The sequence below is a fragment of the Belonocnema kinseyi genome, chromosome 2 (genome assembly GCF_010883055.1).
Source record: "Belonocnema kinseyi isolate 2016_QV_RU_SX_M_011 chromosome 2, B_treatae_v1, whole genome shotgun sequence".
Classification (NCBI taxonomy): Eukaryota; Metazoa; Arthropoda; class Insecta; order Hymenoptera; family Cynipidae; genus Belonocnema; species Belonocnema kinseyi.
Window position 1 is genome coordinate 92,419,088 of NC_046658.1, and position 21,375 is coordinate 92,440,462.

The 21,375-nt window shown below is 24.7% G+C and overlaps 1 protein-coding gene across 2 annotated transcripts in view; it reads left to right on the forward strand.

Annotated features, from left to right (window-relative positions):
- The window catches only part of LOC117167215 (mismatch repair endonuclease PMS2-like), a 31,402-nt gene that overhangs the window by 3,949 nt on the left and 6,078 nt on the right, over positions 1–21,375 (forward strand). Inside the window, exons 1-12 of one of the 2 annotated variants that reach the window (XM_033351975.1) lie at positions 1,224–1,362; positions 2,156–2,294; positions 4,477–4,597; positions 4,724–4,888; positions 4,983–5,257; positions 10,580–10,699; positions 10,782–10,928; positions 11,011–11,284; positions 11,376–11,520; positions 16,601–17,012; positions 20,811–20,910; positions 20,994–21,312. In XM_033351975.1, coding sequence (XP_033207866.1) covers positions 1,298–1,362; positions 2,156–2,294; positions 4,477–4,597; positions 4,724–4,888; positions 4,983–5,257; positions 10,580–10,699; positions 10,782–10,928; positions 11,011–11,284; positions 11,376–11,520; positions 16,601–17,012; positions 20,811–20,910; positions 20,994–21,312 — 2,282 coding nt within the window. In that variant the 5' untranslated portion in view covers positions 1,224–1,297. Of the gene's footprint in view, positions 1–1,223; positions 1,363–2,155; positions 2,295–4,476; positions 4,598–4,723; positions 4,889–4,982; positions 5,258–10,579; positions 10,700–10,781; positions 10,929–11,010; positions 11,285–11,375; positions 11,521–16,600; positions 17,013–20,810; positions 20,911–20,993; positions 21,313–21,375 lie in introns of those variants that run through there. The other variant, XM_033351976.1, reaches the window with a different exon arrangement.

Consider the following 21,375-nt stretch of genomic DNA (forward strand, 5'->3'; position numbering starts at 1 on the left):
AGAGGGGTTCGATTTGTGAATCATTAAAAAGAGTGGGAATGACGCATGTTTATGTATGTTAATGATGTGCTATGATTGGGTGAAAGAGTGAAAAGATGCATGAGTGAGTGAAAAAGGAAAAAGAGTAGTGCGCGCGAAGAGGGAGTTTTAAAAAGATCGAGACACAGCGAACGAGAGAATGAGAACAGAAAAACTTTTGATTCCCTCAGAGTAGGTACTCGTCGACCTGACTCGGGGTTAATATCCTTTAAATCTTTTGCATTTTGTTAATCCGGACGTAGCCTAACTTGATTTAAAAATACATATATGACTTTTATTACTGCAATTAAATGTTTCATGATTTATTTTTATCAAATTAAAAATTTTCCCGGTTCCATATAAATGGTTCACAATCCATACTGAACCCACCAATCAGACAACGAGCCAGCAGAAGGTGGATTTCAGTTTGTTACAATTGGGGGCTCGTCCGGGATAGGATTGACCGGAATAAATTCGAAATGTTTAACATGTAAAATTTCGTGTTCACGCCGCGTAAAACCTTTGAGAACTATTAACTATTATCCTGTGAAACTATTAACTATTAATTATAAACTTTCAATCATATGAAGCCGGAATAATCGTGTGTCACAGTCAAAAGTGAGAGATTTCTTATATAAAGATTTAAATTTATCATTGAAGTCGTGCGAACTGAAGGAATTAAATATGCTCATACTTTCCCTAAATTGTTGAGGAAATTGCCAGTATACAATTCAGTTTGATTCATCATTATCGAAGCAGCAGTTCAAATTCCCTGGGTCATCGTGGTAGCAGCGGTTCACCTCCTGGATCATCGTGGGAGCAGAGGTTCACTTTTCTGGGTCATCGTGGGAATAGCGGTCCATTACTCTACAGTCATCGTCGAGTTCTGCACTATGCAGCCAATTTGGGTCATCAAAAGAAGAAGAGGAGATTTTGTGTAAATTCAGTGCGCGGAGTGAAAATTTAAATGGCCATTTCCGAAGTAGTTTTGTGATTCGTAAAGTGTGAAATGTCAATGTCAACTTTGACAAGTATGGGTCATTATAAGGGTTGATTAATTTTAAAAAAATAATGTTTAGTGTAAATTAACAGCTGGTTGTTGCTTATTTTGGAATTATTTAAAATTTTATTTCATGTCATGCGTTTACAATTCCTTGATATCCAGTCTTAGAATTCAAAGCGAAATAAAATCTTGTGTTAAAAAAAATATATATATATATAAAAGAAACTATCTTTGAAAATGGAGACCAGTTAAATCCATTTAAATTATTTAAAATGTATGATGCCAATAATGAGCAGCAGCCAGATCATCAAGATCAGGGCGCACAAGATAACAATGCCGAAGTAAGTGCTCTTGATTTGTCCTTATCTAATAGTTCACGATCAGTAATAAATGCTGAACATGCAAATAATATAGAATTGCCTGAACCAAGTGGTTTACAATCAGGTTTAGGTGCGGAAAATGCGAATAATGACAGGCAAAGTTCTTCCATGCGATCTGAGAATGTAGGTCCTTCTAATTAGTTTGTTAGAAATTATCAACATTATAATGCCCCAGCAACGTACTCTCTAATGGAAGAAAGGGAAGATTTCGAAAGGTTCATCTTTTGCATTTTGTTAATCCGGACGTAGCCTAACTTGATTGAAAAATACATATATGACTTTTATTACTGCAATTAAATGTTTCATGATTTATTTTTATCAAATTAAAAATTTTCCCGGTTCCGTATAAATGGTTCACAATCCATACTGAACCCACCAATCAGACAACGAGCCAGCAGAAGGTGGATTTCAGGGTATGTTCCGATATGAGTATATGAGAGTTTTTTAAAGTTTTAAGGCTGGCAATGCCATGTATAAGCATAGGCATCATTGCGCACCGGCAGCCTATGCTTATACATTGGCATTGCCAACTTTGAAAGTTTAAATAACTCTTAACTGCTCAAATCGGAACATACCCTCAGTTTGTTACATTATGAAATATGTAGCGCCTCTGTTGGCGAAATTGGACACTTCATGACATTCGCCGAAAAATTAAAAACCGCGGCAAAAATGTTTTGATTTCTGTTGTGTCAGTTATGTTTACGTTTGTAATAAAAATATTTAACAAGTTTAATTAAAATATCACTGGCTTCAGAATGACAATTACGGTTCTGGATAATAATACCGTCAAACTCTTAAAATCGAGTCAAGTGATAACGTCCGTTTCCTTCGCTGTGAAAGAACTTGTGGAAAATTCACTTGACGCCAATGCTAAAAACATCGAAGTTAACCTCGTAAGTACAGTATATTTAACAATTATATCAAATTTCATACATTTTTTAACATATTTAGCAGCAATCCTAACAATTCCTAATTTTATCAATATTTTCCTCACAATTTTGACCACGTTTTCAAGTTCTAAAAACCAAACATAACCTAAAAGAAATTCCAATATGGGATTGTTTTTATTTTTTACTTCAAAAAATGCTTAAATTCAATTTAAAATTATGAATTATCTATCATTTTCCCTAAGTCTTTAAATACAAATTAAGGAAAAAACATATTCTTTTAAATCAGAGTAAAATTATATACCCGTTTAGGTGTTGAGAGAAAACTCCTTGAATAATTTTTTAAAAATGTATACTGAGACGCAGTTTTGTGGAAATAGTTTTTGAAAGAATAATTTTCTGAAACAATTTCTTAAACTCAGTTTTTTATCAAAACAAATTTTTCTACAGACATCCTTAAATTCTTTTAACAGCTTTACAAACATATAATGAGGTATTTCTTAGTTTTTGAGAAATAATTAAAGTTTCAAACAAAATAGATTAATTTTTTAGAAGATGGTCGAACACGTAACTTAAAAAGGGGCATTTTTAACAAAGCAATTAAGTTTCCAATTTTTCTACAATAAAAGATGAATTTCCTACCAAAAGACAACATTTCAACCAGTTTTTTAATCGAAAAAAAAACAATAATTGAATCCTCAACGAAATGGATTACTTTTCAATCGAGAAATTTAAATTTTAAACCAAATAGTCTAGTTTTTAACTGAAAAATATATTTTTAAATTAAAATGGAATCATGAGATTTTCTGTTTAAAAAATATGATGCAAGCAAAAAAAAACTTATAAGTGATAAATTTTTAACCATAAATGAAATAGATTATTTTTAGTGACAAAATTTAATCTTCAAAAAAAAACACAAATTTGCATCAAGAAAGGTTCATTTTCAACCAAAGAGTTGAATCTTAGGAAAAAAATGAAATTTTAACAAAGTATACTTGTTTTATCGTTGAAAAAACACTACTTAGGTCTAAGTTGAAATATATTTCAATTTTCTTACAGTTAAATTTTTGACTATGAAACAATTAATTTAGAATTTTGAATCCAAAAACACGAATTATCTATAAAAAAAAGTTGAATTTTTAACCCCAAGATTATTTTTCAACAAAAAAGTTAATTTTTCATCAAATAGTTGATTTTTCATAAAAATATTAAAAATTTTTAAATAGAATAGTTGAATTTTTAAGCAAAAATATAAATATTTAACAAAATACATACATTTTTAACAAAATTGTGGAACTTGGAAGTCAAAAAGACGAACTATCAATAAAAAAAAGGTGAATTGTTAACCCGAAAATAATATTTTTCAAGAAAAATTTAAATTTTTTACCAGGTAGTCACATTTTCATAAAACTAATTTAATTTTTTTAACCAAATAGTTCAATTTTTAACAAAACATATGAATTTTTAACGAACGATATAGATTGTCAATAAACTACATCAGTTTTCAACGAAATTATGGATTTTAAAGGAAAAAATACGAATTATCTGTAAAAAACGTGAATTTTTAACCCGAATATATGATTTTCAACAAAAATGTTAATTTTCTACCAAGTATTCACATATTCATAAAACTAATTTACCTTTTTTCACCAAAAATTTCAATTTTTAAGCAAAAATATGAATTTTTAACGAAAATATGGATTGTCAATCAAATACATCAGTTTTCAAAAAAATTGTGGATTTTAAAGCAAAAAAGACGAATTATCTATAAAAAAATATTTAAGTTTTAACCCCAAAATGATTTTTCTACCCAAAAGTTAATTTTCTACCAAATAGTTGATTTTTCATAAAAATATTCGTATTTTTAAAATAGAACATTTGAATTTGTAAAGAAAAATATCAATATTCAAAAAAATACATACATTTTTAACAAAATTGTGGAACTTGGAAGTCAAAAAGACGAATTATCAATAAAAAAGGTAAATTTTTAACCCGAAAATATGATTTTTCAACAAAAATGTTAATTTTCTACCAAGTAGTCACATTTTCATAAAACTAATTTAATTTTTTTAACCAAATAGTTCAATTTTTAGGAAAAAATCCATTTTTTACCTAACATCAAATTAATTGTTTTAAATTGATTTATTCGTAACTGTTATTAATTAACTTGTTTATTATTTTTATTTAGTATGACGATGGTTTAACACAAATCGAAATAAAAGACGATGGTTGTGGAATTCCCAAGGAGGATGCACCATTCATGGCTTTGGCTTCTTACACTTCAAAAATAAAAAGTTTTGAAGACCTGGGTTAGAAAAAAAATTAAATTTAGTTTTGCGATTTTTTTCAGAATATAAAGTTTCAAATTCGCGGAGTTAAAAATATTTCACAATAAATAATTCTTATCAACAATTTCTGCAATTAATTTTTTTCAGAGGCACTTCATACTTATGGTTTTCGAGGTGAAGCTCTTCAAGCATTGAGTCAAGCAGCCGATGTTACAGTATCTACGAAAACCGAAAATGAAGAGGTCGCAACTTTGTACACTCTCGATTCCAATGGAATTATTACAAAATCGGAATTTTGTCACAGATCAGTTGGTTTGTATTATTTTAAATATTTAAGACAAAAATTAAAGCAATAATAATTTAATTTTCCAGCTTTCATTTTAAAATTTAAATGTATTTTTAATAGGAACTACCGTCCAAGTAAACGGATTATTCAAAAGAATGCCAGTGAGGAGACAAGGTTTGCTTAATTCGAGACGAGCCAAACAGGATCTAAAATATTTAGAAAGCCTCCTTAAAAGTTTTGGCATTATCCAACCCCCTCTTAGAATTACTTACAGGCGGAATAATCAAATGGTTTTTATAAAACCGAGTGCCAATAGCCTGATGGAATCAGTTACAAATGTTTTGGGAAAAGAACTTGCTTCAATCTTAGAAATGATTGAAGAAACCTGTCCCGAGGTCTGATAATTTATTTATTGCTAATCTTTGAAAATTCAGACCGGAAATTGTACAATTTTGCAGAGAAAAAAATATGTCAAAGTTTGGTTTCAACTGTTTCTTTTTTTTTTAAAGAATTAGTTAAATTTTCATGCTTTTTAATTATAATATCATTCTGCTTAGAATGGTTAATTCGAAAAATTTTCACTTTAAAATTTTCATCTTTTAGTTTTTAATTTTTGAGCGTACATTTTAATTTCAAGATTTTTAAAATACAGTTTAAAGGAGTTGATCAATTAAAAATTAAAAGCGTTTGAAATCAAAGATTTTGGATGAAAATGTTTTTTGCTGATCAACTGCGAATATAAATTAATTAATAATTTTAAAATTGAACTGTACTTTAAAAATAAAAAATTGGAAAATGATTGATTTTACAAGACGATTCGTAATCAGTTCAAAATTTAAAAATTAAAGGCTTTATTGAATTTTAAATGTTTGTTGAAACTAAAATATTCAATTTTCAAACCATTCGGTTGGCATTTTTTTAATCAACAATACAAATTATTACTTAATATTTCAAAATATCTGACTATTTAAAATCAGTAATTATAAATCAAATATTAAAAAATAAACAAACAAAAAAAACTTTGAATGTTACAATTTTAATTGTTCTATTCAACAAATTTTAATTTGTAATTCAAATTCATGAATTTTTATTTATTAATAACAATTGAATACCTATTGTTATTAGAAAAAATTCAAGAATGTTAAAGAGATATTTAGAAGTTTTGAAAAGATTCAAAATTAATTAAAAACTTGAAATTATTTCCAGGGTGGCCGCTGGACCGGGAAACCGGGAATTTTTTGATACCGGGAAATTACAGTGGTTTTTTTTAACGGGAATTTTACAAATTTGTAGAAAAAAAATCTGTCCATGTTCGATTTCAACATTTTAAAATAATCAGTTGAATTGTTATGTTTTTCAATTATGCTATTATTTAGATTACAATGCCTAATTCAAACTTTTTTTACTTTAAAAATTTTCCATTAAAAATTTTTGTTTCTAAGCTTACATTTTTAATTTAAAGAATTTTTAAATGATTTCTTAAAGACTTGAACAAATAAAAAATAAAAGCCTTTGATGTTGAAAATTTTGGATAAAAACATTTTCATTTAATAAATAAATACATTTTTTTATTTTTATCTGTACTTTGAGTAATAAAAAGTGAACAAAAACGATTTGACAAAACGATTTTAAATCAGTTCAAAATTTAAGAATTTTCAGATTTTAACGATAAAACTTAAACGGTTTCAATTTGAAAGTCTTAATTTAACAAATGTAAACGTGTGACTGATAGTTTATAAACTATTTTCAACTTAAAAATAACTTCATAATAATATATTCCTAATTAAATGATTTTTTTTTAATTGAAAATATTCTTTCAGTTTGAAATATTCAATTTTTAACCCATTCAATTTGAAATTTTTAATTACAAAAAAAAAGATTATTTATTGAATACTTAGCAATATTTGAATTTTTATTTAAGGCAAGTAAATTGAAACCAAATATTTAATATTAAAGAATCTTTAACTGAATTGTTTGACATAGAAAGCCTGGAATCGTTAAAATTTCGAAAAGCCTTTAAACCTTGAACGTTATAATTTTAATTGTTGTATTTGAAAAATGTTTAATTTCTCAACGAAATTTTCAAATTTTGATGTATTATTTATAAAATGAACATTTGTAGAAAAAATTTGAGTAATTTTAAGAGTTATTTAGGAGTTTTAAAAAGAGAAAAAATTATCATGCAAATTTTAGAAAGTTTTCTTCAAATCTTCTAGAATCTTTTTTGAAAATTTTGTTTAAATCTTTGAAAATATTTTTAAATATTCTCTTAAAATCATTTTTCAAAATGAAAAGTTATTTTTAATTTTCCTAGGAATCTTAAGAAAAGGTTTTTATTCTTTTGAAGCCTTTCACAATTTTTGAAAAGAATCTAATTTTTGCTTGAAATCTGCAAAAATCTACATTTTGTTTTATATCATCTCAAGTTTTACATTAAGTTTGAATCTTTTCAAAACTTCTACATATCTCTTAAAATTACCCAAATTTCGACTAAAAATAATAAATGTTCAATTGTTATTTATACATCCAAATTTTAAAGAAATTTTCTAAAATTTGCAGGATTTTCTGAAAATTGTAGAAAAAATTCAATTAATTTTGACAAATATTTACAAGTTCTGAAAAACTCTCCAAAATTATTTTAAATTTAAAACAAATTTAAAACAGCTTCTAGATTTCTCAAGATTTTGAAATAACATTTTGAAGCTTTCCGAGGATGCTTAAATTATTTAAAAAGAAAATTATTAAATTTCTAATTTAAAAAGTGTTCAGTTAAAATGTTAGTACCTTCAATTTTATACGCATAAATTATTGAGCATTAGAATACAAAATTTTTTAATTAAACTCTTTTAAATTTCAATTTTAAAAGTTCCAAATTTAACAGTTCCATTTTGAGTGCTTTCATTTACAGTTCAGTTTTTATTACTTCAAGTGGAAAATTGTGTTCCATTTTTTTAATTCCATTGACCGTGAAAAATGTTTGCGAACCGGGAAATGACCGGGAATTTATTTCGTCGATTAAAACGGCCACCCTGGATTTCAAATAATTGAAATTTCGGTGCAAATATCCCATAGTATAATTTAAAACAAAATATAGATTTTAGCAGATTTAAAAAAAATATATTTTTATTTTTTATATTGAAAAATTAATTTCAAGAGAATATTTCAAAGATTTAGAAAGATTTACAAAATTATCAAAAATGAATATAGAAGATTCTAAGGACATTTTTTTAATTTAGCAGGACGTTTTACAAAATTTTAGAAAAAATAAGAATCGTTTTAAAAGATGTTAAGAAGTTCTGAAAAAGTTTCAAAAATATAAAATTTTAAAAAGTGTAAAACAACATAATTTTTCAAGAATTTGAAATAAAGTTTTGAAGCATTTTAAGGATTTTTATACTTAAAAAAAGTAATTTATCTTGTAATTTAAGACGTGTTCAGTTTAAAAAAATGTAATCGTTTAATTTTTAATGTTTTCGGTTTAAAATTGCTTTAAATTATTATTTTTTTTAATTTATAGATATTTCTTCAATTTAGAGTATTGAATATTACGACGCGAATTTATATTTTTGGAACTGAATCTGAATCTTAGAACTCTACAATTTATAAATTTAAAAAATTTTAATTTGACAGTTTAATTTACAATTTTTCAGTTCAAAAGTGTTAGTAGCTTCCATTTTATGCGTGTAAATTATTGAAAATTTGATTACAACATTTTTGAATTATACAACTTTTAAACTTCCATTTAAAAAGTTTAAAATTCAAAAGTTCTACTATAAATGCTTTAATTTGGAGCTCAGTTTGTATTACTTCAAATTGAATTTTTTTTAATGCCAGGGAATTTTTTCGAGAGTGTGTATATTATTAATTGTGATATAAATTTTTCCTAAACTAAAAATGTAACTTCCAGTTGAATATTCGATTGTTTTAGTTAAAAATGCATCTCTTTGGTAGAGCATTAATTCTTTAACTATTCAATTTTTGGTTAAAAAGTTATCTTTGTTAGTCGAAAATTCATCATTTTGGTAGAAATTAATCTTCTTGGTTGAAAATTACCTTTTTGGGTTGAAAATTCTATTATTGTAGTTTGAAATTCATCATTTTATTTGTAAATTCATCACTTTGTTTTAAAATGTAACTATTTTTTTGAAATTTATTTTTTATTTTTGTTAAAAATTTGTTTAAGCTAAAAATGTAACTATTTCAATAGAATATTCCATCATTTTAGTTGAGAATTTATTATTTTTTGGTTTAAACTTGAACTATTACCGTTAAAGATTTATAATTTTAGTTGAAAATGAATCAGTTTGGATCAAAAATTTTTTTTTTATCTGATAATTTAACTATTCCATTTTTTGTTGAAAATTAATCCTTTTTAGTTCAAAATTCAACCATTTTGAAAATTAACCTTTTTGGTTGAAAATTCCAAGACTTCAGTTAAAAATTAATCTTTTTAGTTAAAAATTAATCTTTTCGGTTTAAAATTGAACTATTCTAGTTAGAGAATTTATCATTTTAGTTAAAAATTTATCAGTTTTGTTGTAAAATTATATTTTGAACTGAAAATTCACGTAATCAATTTTTGGTTGAAAATTTATCCTTTTTAGTTAAAAATTAAACTAGTCTCAAATTTTTTGGTAGAATATTCCAATACTCCAGTTAAAAATTAATCTTTGTAGTTGAAAATTTATCTTTTCGGCTTAAAATTTAACTATTCTAGTTGAAGATTCATCATTTTAGTTAAAAATGCATCAGTTTAATTATAAGATTATATTTTTAACTGAAAATTCAACTAAACAGCTTTTTGTTGAAAATTTATCTTTTTTAGTTGAAAATTCAACTATTTTGTTGAAAATTAGTATGTTTTGTTTTAAAAATCGTATTTTTTGGCATAATGTTATTCTTCTTGTTTGAAAATTAATCTTTTCAGTTGAAGATTCGAGTATCTGTTCCAGTTGAACATTCAACATTTGATTTGAAAATTTATAACTTTCATTGAAAATTTGTTTTTTTTTTTGTTTCGGTAGAACATTAATTTTTTAAGCTGAAAATTTAACCATTTCATTTTTTTAACTGACATTTTCAGTATAAAATTTAACTATTCGGTTGAAAATTGGTCTTTTTTGTTGTTGAAAATTCATCTTTTTGGTTTAAAATTCATCTATTCCAGTTGAAGATTCATCATTTAATTTGAAAATTTATAACTTTCGTTGAAAATTTGTTGTTTTTTTTTTGTAGAAAATTAATTTTTGTGATGAAAATTTAGCCATTTAATTTTTTATGAAAAACTTATATTTTGCAGTCCAAAATTCAATTATTCGGTAGAAAATTTGTATTTTTAAGTTGAAAATTCAACTACTTTGTTGAAAATTCATATATTTTGGTGAAGACTAGTCTTCTTTGGTATAATAATAATCTTCTTGTTTGAAAATTAATCTTTTTAGTTAAAAATTAATTTTTTTGTTTGAAAATAAAACCTGTTGGTTGAAAGTTAAACTCTTGTTAAAAATTAATATTTTGGCTTAAAATTCATCTATTCCAGTTAAAGATTCATAATTTTTATTCAAAAGTGCTTAACTTTCGTTGAAAATTTATTTTATCTTTTGGCAGAAAATCAATTTTTGAAACTAAAAATTGAACCATTGTACCCAGAATTTAAGTAGACGCCCTGTTTAAAATTGTTTTAACACTTTATTTTATTTTTTAACGTTTTTTAACAGGGAAAAATACAATTGTTGTTGCCAAAAAAAGTTCTTAAAGACGAATCGTTGATTTTTCGACCAGGACATCAATACATATTTGTTAATAGTAGAATGCTGACCCACAAAGAATTAGAAAAGGTGCAATTTATTCTAAATTATATAAAGTTAAAGTCAAGTAATTGAATCAAAATTATAAATTTCTTATTTTTTTTCGTTAAAGCTTTTAAACAAGAGAATACAGGAATACTTTACGAAAGGAACGCCATCTGGGAAGAAATGCTTGTTTTTGCTGAACATAAATGTCGACCCAGCAAATCTGGATATTAATTTAGAGCCGAATAAGACCAAAGGGTTTTTGAAACACGAGGTTGTATTAAAAAAATTTTCTTAAATCATAAAAAGTTTAAAAACTTTGAAAAATAATTTTCAATCTTGATCTGTATTTTCAGAAAGAAATAATAGAATTTGTAGACAAAATCTTGTTGTATTTTTATGAATTAGAAGAATCTCGTGAGGAGAAGAACGATAATCAAAATAAAAACCTCGATTCGAATGATAATAGCAAATGTGACGAAAGTGATTATATCAACGAAAGTGATAATATCAACGAAACTGAAAAGGAATGGCCTGCTTGTAAAAAACGCAAAGTTGATCACAATAGAAAATCACCTGTTGAGATTATTGTTGACGCTCCACAAGCTAAAATTAATGGAGATTTTGACCGTGAGTATAATCTAAATTCAAAATTTTAATTTAGCTTTGCCCAAATAAAATAAAATTCAAGATTCAAAAGGATCTTTTTTTTTATATTTAGGAGAATACCGAATTCCGAAACGGGAATCGTTTGAAATGCCTATCGTTGCAGATGTGAGAGGACCAGTTTTGAGTGAATCAGATTCAACCAGCGAAGAGGAGATGAATTTTTATAATATAAAGAAGGAGAAAGTTCCATCGAAAACGTAAATATTATAATTCTTTTTCAATTTAACCAGAGTTTAGTCAGTGATTTCCAAAAAAAAAACGTCAGGAAATTTTTGATAAACTGAAGTTCAAATTAATTTTATTATTTGATTGAAAATTTAACAATTTTCGTAAAAAGTCCATTGTTTTTGTTGAAAATTCATCTGTTTTGATTATAGAAATTCCAAATTTCTTGGTTAAAAGTTACAACTGTTTGGTTGAAAATTCATCGTTTTAGTTGAGAAACCTTTTTTTGTTTTATTTAATATTTAAGTATTTTGTTAAAGAAACTATTTTTATTTTAGGAAAATTCCTGTATTTTTTGAAAATTTGTCTTTGTCATAGAAAATTAATCTTCTTGGTGACTCATTCATCTTTTTAGTTGAAAATTAATTTCTTTGGTTGACAATTAAACTTTTTTAGTAGAAAATTAATCTTCTTAGTTGAAAATTTATCCCTTTTCTTGAAAAACTATTTCTTTAACTAAAAATTATTTTTTAAAAATTGAAAATTATTCTTTCATCTAATAATCTAACAATTCTATTTTTATCGACAAATTCCAGTATTCTATTTTAAGTTTAAAATTTGTCGGTTTTATATGACAATTCGTAATTTTGGTAGAAAAGAATTAATTTCTTTGTTGAAAAATTGATCTTTTTTTGTAAAAAAATTAATGTTTCTGATTGAAAATTCATCCATTTGGTTCAAAATATGATAATTTATTTGAAAAATGTATTTAATTTGTTTGAAAATTAATTTTTTACTGAAAAATTAAATATTTTATTTTAAGTTGAAAATTTGTCAGTTTTAAGTGAAAATTCGTCTTTCTGGTAAAAAGAATTCATTTCTTTGCTGAAAACTTATCTTTTCTCAACAAATTAATCTCCTTGATTGTAACAACTTTGTTAAACAAGTTTTTCATAGATTCATCATTTTAGTTGAGAAACCTTTTTTTTCATTTGTTATAGAAAATTAATCTTCTTGGTGACTCATTCATCTTTTTAGTTGACAATTAATTTCTTTGGTTGAAAATTAAACTTCTTTTGTAGAAAATTAACCTTCTTAGTTGAACATTTATCATTTTCGTTGAAAAATGTATTTTTTTTAATAAAAATTAGTTTTTAAAATTGAAAATTATTTTTTCAACTTATAATTTAACTATTCCATTTTTGTCGAAAATTTAAGTATTCTATTTGAAGTTGAAAATTTGCCGGTTAATTTTGGTAGAAAATAATTAATTTCTTTGTTGAAAAATTGATTTTTTTTTGTAAAAAAATTAATGTTTTTAATTGAAAACTCATTCATTTGTTCAAAATATGATCATTTATTTGAAAAATGTATTTAATTTGTTTTGAAATTATTTTTTTTATTGAAAATGTTAATATTCTGTTTTAAGTTGAAAATGTATCGGTTTTACGTAAAACCCCGTCTTTTTAGTAAAAAGAATTCATTTCTTTGTTGAAAAATTGATATTTTTTTGTAAAAAAATTAATCTTCTTGTTCAAAATTCATCCATTTGGTTCAAAATATGATATCTTATTTGAAAAATGTATTTAATTTGTTTTAAAATTATTATTTTTTTTTTTGCTGAAAATCTAAATATTCTGTTTCAAGTTGAAAATTTATCGATTTTAGGTGAGATTTCGTATTTTTGCTAAAAAAAAATTCATTTTTTTGCTGAAAATTGATCTTTTTTTTCAAAAAATGAATCTCCTTGATTGGAACTACTTTGCTAAATAATTTTTTCATCGATTCATCATTTTAATTGAGAAACCTGTTTTAGTTTTATTAATTATTTAAGTGTTTTGTCGAAAACTATTTTGATTTCAGGAATATTTAATTTTTTGACACTGCGAATTTATCCATTCTATGTTTGGTTGAAAATTTGTCGTCTTCACTTTAAAATCAACTATTTTGTAGAAAATTCCTGTATTTTTTCCAAATTTGTCTTTTGTTATAGAAAGTTAATCTTCTGGGTGACTCATTCATCTTTTTAGATGAAAATTAATTTCTTTGGTTGAAAATTAAACTTCTTTAGTAGAAAATTAACCATCTTAGTTGAAAATGTATTTTTTTTAAATAAAAATTATTTTTTAAAAACTGAAAATTATTTCTTCAACTAATAATTTAACTATTCCATTTTTCTCGAAAATTTAAGTATTCTATTTGAATTTGAAAATTTGCCGGTTTTAGATGAAAATTCGTAACTTTGGTAGAAAAGAATTAATTTCCTTGTTGAAAAATTGATCTTTTTTTGTAAAAAAATTAATCTCTTTGATTGAAAATTCATCTATTTGGTTAAAAATATAATAATTTGTTTGAAAAATTTATTTAATTTATTGTAAAATATGATAGTTTATTTGAAAAATTGATTTCATTCGTTTTAAAATTTATTTTTGTACTGAAAATTTAAATATTCTATTTTACGTTGAAAATGTATCAGCTTTAGGTGAAATTTGGTATTTTTGGTAAAAAGAATTCATTTGTTTGCTGAAAATGTATCGTTTTTTAATATTAATCTCCTTGATAGAAAATGTATCTGTTTGAAAATTTGATAATTTTGTTGAAAAATTATTTTATTTGCGTGAAAATTACTTTTTTCACAGAAAATTTGAAAATTCTATTTTAAGTCAAAAATGTATCGGTTTCAGAGGAAAATTCAACTATTTTGTTGAAAATTCATATTTGGTAGAAAAGCATTCAATTCTTTGTTGAAAATTTATCTATTTTTTGTAAAAAAAATTGGTCTCCTTGATTGAAAATTTATCTTTTTGGTTGAAAATTTATTTTATTTGTTTGAAAATTAACGTTTTTACTGAAAATGTAAATATTCGATTCTAAATTGAAAATTTATCGGTTTTAGTTGAAAGTTCAACTATTTTCTTGAAAATTCATCTTTTTGGTCGAAACGAATTAACTTACTTGTTAAAAATTTATTTAAACAAAAAATCTCCCGGATTGAAAATTCATCTGTTTGGTTGAAAATTCGTTTTTTTTTAAATATTTTTCTGACGACAAATTTAAGTATTCTATTTTTTGTTTTAAATATATATTTTTTCGTTTAAAATTTATGTATTTTGTTGAAAATTTGTCTACTTTGGTAGAAAATAAGTCTTTTGAGTTAAAAATTCAATTATTTATTACGCATTTTTGTTGTTGTTGAAGGTGTTGTTGAAGTTCAAAATTAACTTCTTTGATTGAAAATTGAACTATTCCAGCTTTTGTGAAAATTGATCTTTTTTGACAGATGTTTAATCTTCTTTGTTGAAAATACATCTTTTTTGTCGAAAATTAAACCATTTCCTTCAAAATTTATTTTATTTGGTTTAAGGTCAATTTTTTTACTGAAAATTTAACTATTCTTTTTTTTGTTTGTTTAATCATTAATTTCTTGAAAATTTATTTTTCTAACATTTTATCCTATTCTTGGTTGAAAATGAATCTTTTTCGATACAAATTTAATCTTTTGGTTGAAAATTCATATTTTATTTTGAAAATTCAAATATTTGTTTAAAAACTAATTTTTTTATCGAAGATTCATCATTTTAGTTTAAAATTTATTTCTTTGGTCAAAAAGGTACTATTTTTTGTTTGTTGAACATGTTTATTTTTTATTTTTTAGTTAAAAATACATGTTTTTTTAAATCATCTTGTTTGGAGTTAAAAATTCCATGATTTTTGTATAAAATTCAGATTTTTGTTTAAAAATTAAACTTATTTGTTAAAAATTCATATTTCGAGTTTTGAACTCAACTGTTTCGTAGGAAATTCGTCTTTTTGACTTAAAAACTCAACATTTTGGATGAGATTTCTTTTCTCTATTGACTCAAAAATCATTTTTATTTGAAAATTAAAATATTTCTTGGTGGAAATATCACCTATTACACTTTTTTTGGTTTAAAATTAATTTTTTTTTAAATTAAATATATAATTCTTACATTTTTGGCTCAAAATGAATCTTTTTGAATTTTAAACGCAACTATTGGGTGGAAAATTCATGTATTTTACGTATGTCTTATGTAATTTGTGGATAGCCCCTTATAAAATTCAGTTTAACTCTTGTCACTAAGAGTGTACGAAAGTAAATTTAGAAACTTTAGAAATTTTAAATAATTTGTTAAATTGTGGTTTTTATAAATGTCAGACCGGGAAAGAAATTTTTTTGTTCTTTTAAAGTCTTTCACAATTCTTTAAAAAATTCTAATTTTTTTGTTTGAAATCTAAAAAAATCTACATTTTGTTTTAAATTCGGCTGTAAGTATTTGAAATTGTTTCACGTTCTAAATTTAATTCGAATCTTTTATAAACTTCTAAATATCTCTTAAAATTACTCTCATTCTTTTACAAATTTTACAATTAAATTAAATTATTATATTATTTATAAATTCAAATTTTAAGGATTTTTTTTTAATTTGCAGGATTTTCTAAAAGTTAAAGAGAAAATTCAATTTATTTAAAAATATATTTAAAAGTCCAGAAAAAAAATTCAAAGATTATTTTGAATTTGGTCAAATTTAAAAACACTTCTAGATTTCTAAATATTTTTAAAAACAATTTTTAAACTTGATACTTTAATTTAAAGTATTGAAAATGTTAACGGGGATTTATATTTTTGTAACTTAATATATTTGAACTCTATAATTTATAAAAGTTATAAATTTTGCAGTTTATTTGAATTTCATTTAACATTGTTTAATTGAAAAGTGTTACTAACTTCCATTTGGTACGTGTAAATTTTTGAAAATTCGAATATACAATTTTTGAATAGAAAATCTTTTAAACTTCGATTTTAAAAGTTTGGTATTCAAAGGTTCCACTTTAAATGTTTTAATTTGTCGTTTATTGTTTACTACTCTAAATGGAAAAATATTTAGAATAAAGTTTGTTTTTTCAAATTTCATTGACCGTGAAAAATGTTTGCGAACCGGGAAACCCCCGAGAAATGACCGTGAATTTTTTCTCTGATTAAAACGGCCACTCTGATAAAAGAAAAATTTAGATCTGCCAGGGAAAATGACATACTTTTTAGGGAAATGGTATAAAAATGTACTAATATTAAGATAATATATTTTTCTGCAGAGTAAATAAATCAAAAGGAGATTCGGATGAGTCTAATGTTCATTTTCCTCCAAATCGAATGAAACCTTCGCCTGAAACAGAAACCCTCTCTCAGTTGCCAGTCGTCGATCTCGGAGATGATTTTCAGTCTCAGGAAATTAGAGAGAAAGAAAATCAGATGTTGAAGCCAAAAGATTTAATTTTTAGTAGTGGCAGCGAGTCCTTATTTGCGGAAACCGATATGTTCGACGATTTTGATTTTAACGATATTTCTGAAGTATCAAATAGTTCTACTTTGAAACAAAGTACCTTGTCTTTAAATTCATCTGAGACCGGAGAACTTTTACTAGAAGTCGCAAAAATTGGTCCTTCGAAGGAAATTCCGAAACCTTCTGCTGAATTATGGAGCAGGGGGCATATTTCAGGAATACAGGTAATCTATTTACAAGTCGGATTTTGTATACTAATTCAAATTTTGATTAGGGAGCGTCCATTAGTAAGACTTTTTTTAGAAGGGCTTCCTTTTCCTAATTATTTTTTTTTAATATGCTCAATTAAACCTATTTTGTCCTTTCATAAAAAATTGTGAATCCCTTCAAATTATTTAAACTAGGTGAAAAATCCTTGAAATCTTTTGAATTCCATGGATATCGTACATATTTGATGAATTCCTGAAAATAAAATCAAGAATCTAACGAACAAATTTAGACAACCAGCATAAAATGTTCCCATTGCAATATGAAAAAAAATATCCTTTTCCTTCTTTTCCCCCCTAAAAAAGAAAAGAGAAAAATTCATTTTCCCTTTGGACAAAAATAAAAAGAGAAAAGAAAAATTCTTTCGTCTTTTTTTTTTGTTTTTGATTATCAAATCACAATAAAAAAACATTTGTAAAAAATAATTCACCAACGTTTCGACACTGATACAGCACCCTTATTAAGGCAAAAAAATCACAATAAAATAAAATTTATAGCCTGCAGGAACAGTGATTATTTTTTAGAAATATTTTTTATTGTGATTTGATAATAATAAAAATAAAAAAGACGAAAGAAATAAAAAGGAGAAGGAAGGGAATTTGTTTGGTTGCCTTCTCATGTTTCTTTCCTCTGTTTCATTTTTGTCCAAAGAGAAAATGATTTTTTTTTCTTTTTTAGGGGAGAAAAAAAAGGTAAAAGATTTTTTTTCTTCAGATTGCAATGGGAACATTTTATATTATTGTCATTGTCTTTTATTGCCTTGAAATTGTTTGAAATCGTTTGAAATCTTCAAAGTCCCATAAATTCGCAGATAATAATTTCCATACAAAACCTGATAAATAACATAATATTAAACCTTTTTAGTTTCTTATATATAAAAAATATAAAAATTAATTTCTTTTTCCAAAATTAAGAGTTTTATATTTAGGGCAATGAAAATTTGCCAGATTCTCTAAATTTATGAATTTCTTGAATTCTCTAAAGTCCTTGAATATTCTGAACTTGATGAATTCTTTTAATGTTTTGCATTCCTTAAATTCTTTGAATTCGCTGAATTCTCTAAAATTCTTGAATTCCTTAAATATTCGAAATCCTCTGAATTCCTTTACTTTTCGGAAATCCTTGTGACGACCCTGATCATAGAGAATTCAAAGAAATTTAGGAATTCAGATTCCTAAAATTCTTTGAATTCACTAAAATCCTTCAATTCCTTCAGTTTGGCGAATTCCTTAAATTCCCTAGATGCTCTAAAAAATGTAAAATTCTCTGAAATCCCTGAAATTCTCTGATTTCCTTGAATTCTCTAAATTCTTTAAATTCTCTAAATTCCTTGAATTTCCTGAAATTTCAGAAATCCTGATTAGTCTGAATTCTTTTAAAGTTCAGCATTCTTGAAATTCTTTGAATTCACTAAATTCGCTGAAATCTTTGAATTCCCTGAAATCCTTGAATTTCACTTAATGTCCACTTTTTTTAAAAATTGATCGTTTATTGTTCAAAATTCAACAATTTGGATTAAAATTTGTCTTTTTAATTTAAAATTCAACTATTTCGTTGAAAATTCACAAATTTGATTAAAAATCCTTTTTTTATAGAATTTATATTTTTTGCAGGTTAATGTTTTTGTTTAAAAATTCAACTGCTTCGTTAAAAGTAGAACTAATTTGTAAAAAATTGATTTTTTGTTTAACGGTTCATCATTTTAATGAAAAATGTATCACTTTGGGTGAAACTTTAATTATTTTGTTAAAAATTAATTTTTTTAAGCTGAAAATGTAAGTATTCTATTTTTGGTTGAGAATTTATTTTCTTTGGATGAAAATACATGTATTTTGTAAAAAATTTAACAGTTTTTGTTAGAAATTTATGATTCTAGTTGAAAATTTATCACTTCGGTGAAAAATTTAACCATTTTGTTGAAAAATCTTTTTTATCTTGACTGATAAATAAATTTTTTTAACATACAATTTAACTATTTAATTTTTAGTTGAGAATTGATCTTTTTAGATGAAAATTCAAATTTTTGTTTGAAAATTCATCAGTTCGGTTAAAAATTTAACCATTTTCTTGAAAATTGTTTTTATCTTGGCTGATGAATAATTTTTTAAACTGAAAATTTAACTATTGAAGTTTTAGTTGAAATTTTTTTTTCTTAGTTGAAAATTAAAATTTTATGGTTAAAAATTCATCACTTCGGTTTAAAATATCACCATTTTGTTGGAAATGCTTTTTATCTTGACTGATCAATCAATTTTTTTAACCGAAAATGTAACTATTGAATTTTTGGTTGAAAATTTATCTTTTCAGTTTAGTTTAGTTTTTATTTCTTCAATTAAAAGAATTGCTTAAATTCCCTCGATGCTCTGAAATTTATAAAATTCTCTCAATTTCCTTAATTCTCTGAAATTGTCTAAATTCTCTGAATTCCTTGAATTCTTTAAATTCATTGAATTTCCTGAGATCCCGAATATTCTTAATTCTTTTAATGTTCTGCATTCCTGAAATTCTTTAAACTCACTGAAATCCTTGATTGTTTTTTGTTCAAAATTTAACAATTTAAATGAAAATTTATCTTTTTAAATTGAAAATTCACATATTTTATTAAAAATCTATTTTTTTTGGTAGAGAATTATCTTTTTTGCAGGTTAATCTTTTTGTTGAAAAATTCTTCTTTCGGGTTAAAAATTCAAGTATTCCAGTTAAATATTGATCATTTCAGTTGAAAATTGATCATTTAGGTTGGAAGAGAAAATTACATATTTGAAATTTTAACTCTATTGTTAAAAATTAATTTTTTGTATTGAAGATTCATAATTTTAATAAAAAATTCATTTGTTTTGTTTAAATATGAGCTATTTGATCGAAAACTTCTTTCTTATTTAGATGAAAAGGTATTTTTTTCAAATATTTAACTATTATGTTCGAAATTTATTTCTTCTTTGGTTGAAAATTATTATTTATTTGAAAAGAAAATGTAGCTATTATTGCAGTTCAATATTCCGTAATGCTAGTTAAAAATTTGTCTCTTTGGTTGAACATTCATTGTTTGAATAAAAATTTAATTATTGAATCTTTGGTTGGAAAATGATCTTTTAGTTGAAAATTCACCTTTTTGGTAGAAATTAATCTTCTTGGTTAAAAATTCAGCTCTTTCGTAAAAAATTTAACTATTGTTGTAAAAAATTCATCATTTGAGTCAAAATTCATCTTCTCGATAGAAATTAATTTTCTTTGTTGAAAATTCATCACTGAGGTTGAAAATTGAACTATTTTCTTGAAAATTCGTTATTGTTCGTTGAAAATTAATTTTTTTAACTAAAAGCTGAACAACGCAATTTTTGTTAAACATTGATATTTTTTAGTGTAATGAAATTACCTGCAATTTGAAATCCTCACCCTGAAGTCACTTAAAATCTTGTAAAATGCCTTGGAAAAGTTGATATTCTCTCTGAAACTTTACTAGATAATTTCTTCAAATTTCCGAAATCTTTAAAAATCCTTTTGAATATTTAAAAAATGCCTTAAAACTTTTGTAATCCCTTGAAATCCCTAAAAGTCTTTCAAATATTTTGAAATGCCTTAACATATTTAAAAATCTCGTTTGCAGTGAAAATAACCAATAAATTTTCCACATATTGAACAAAAAATATAAAAAATTTACGTAATAAAGGAAATGAGGGTCTACAATTTCAAAACTCATCCTTGCGCAAGTAATAGAATTTTCCTAATAGGATACTTAAAACGTTATTTTTCAGAATGGCGTTGATGTAAAAATCCCTGTTTTGAAAGAAAAAGAACTTAGACCAAACACTCTAACCGGATTCAACATATTTTTTTCACAAGTCAGATCTCAGTGTATGTAAATATTTAACATTAATTTTGCTTAAAAGTAATTCGCATAAAATAGTTTCAAAACACCATTTTTTCCCCCTTTAAAGTGGTAAAAGAAAATCCAGAAATGTCTGTGCCACAAATTGCGGCTTTGCTCACAAATCGCTGGAAAGAAATGTCAGCAGAGAAAAAGGCCCACTATCAGGAAATAGCGAGTGCAAAAATAAAACAGGATGAAATGAAAGACCTGAAGGCAAAGAAAGAAAAAAAGGAATCGGAAAAAAATAAGAAGAGACTTATGACTATGCTAGAAAATATGAGATATAAAAACAAATCAACTATTTGTAAGAAAGACGAAACTATGAAAATGAGAACTACCGTCACTGTAGAAATCAACAAAGAAAAAGTAACTGAGAAATTCTACAGGTAAATTTCCAAAGCATGTTTCGAAAATATTTGTAAAATTAAAAAAAAAGACAAATTTTGAAT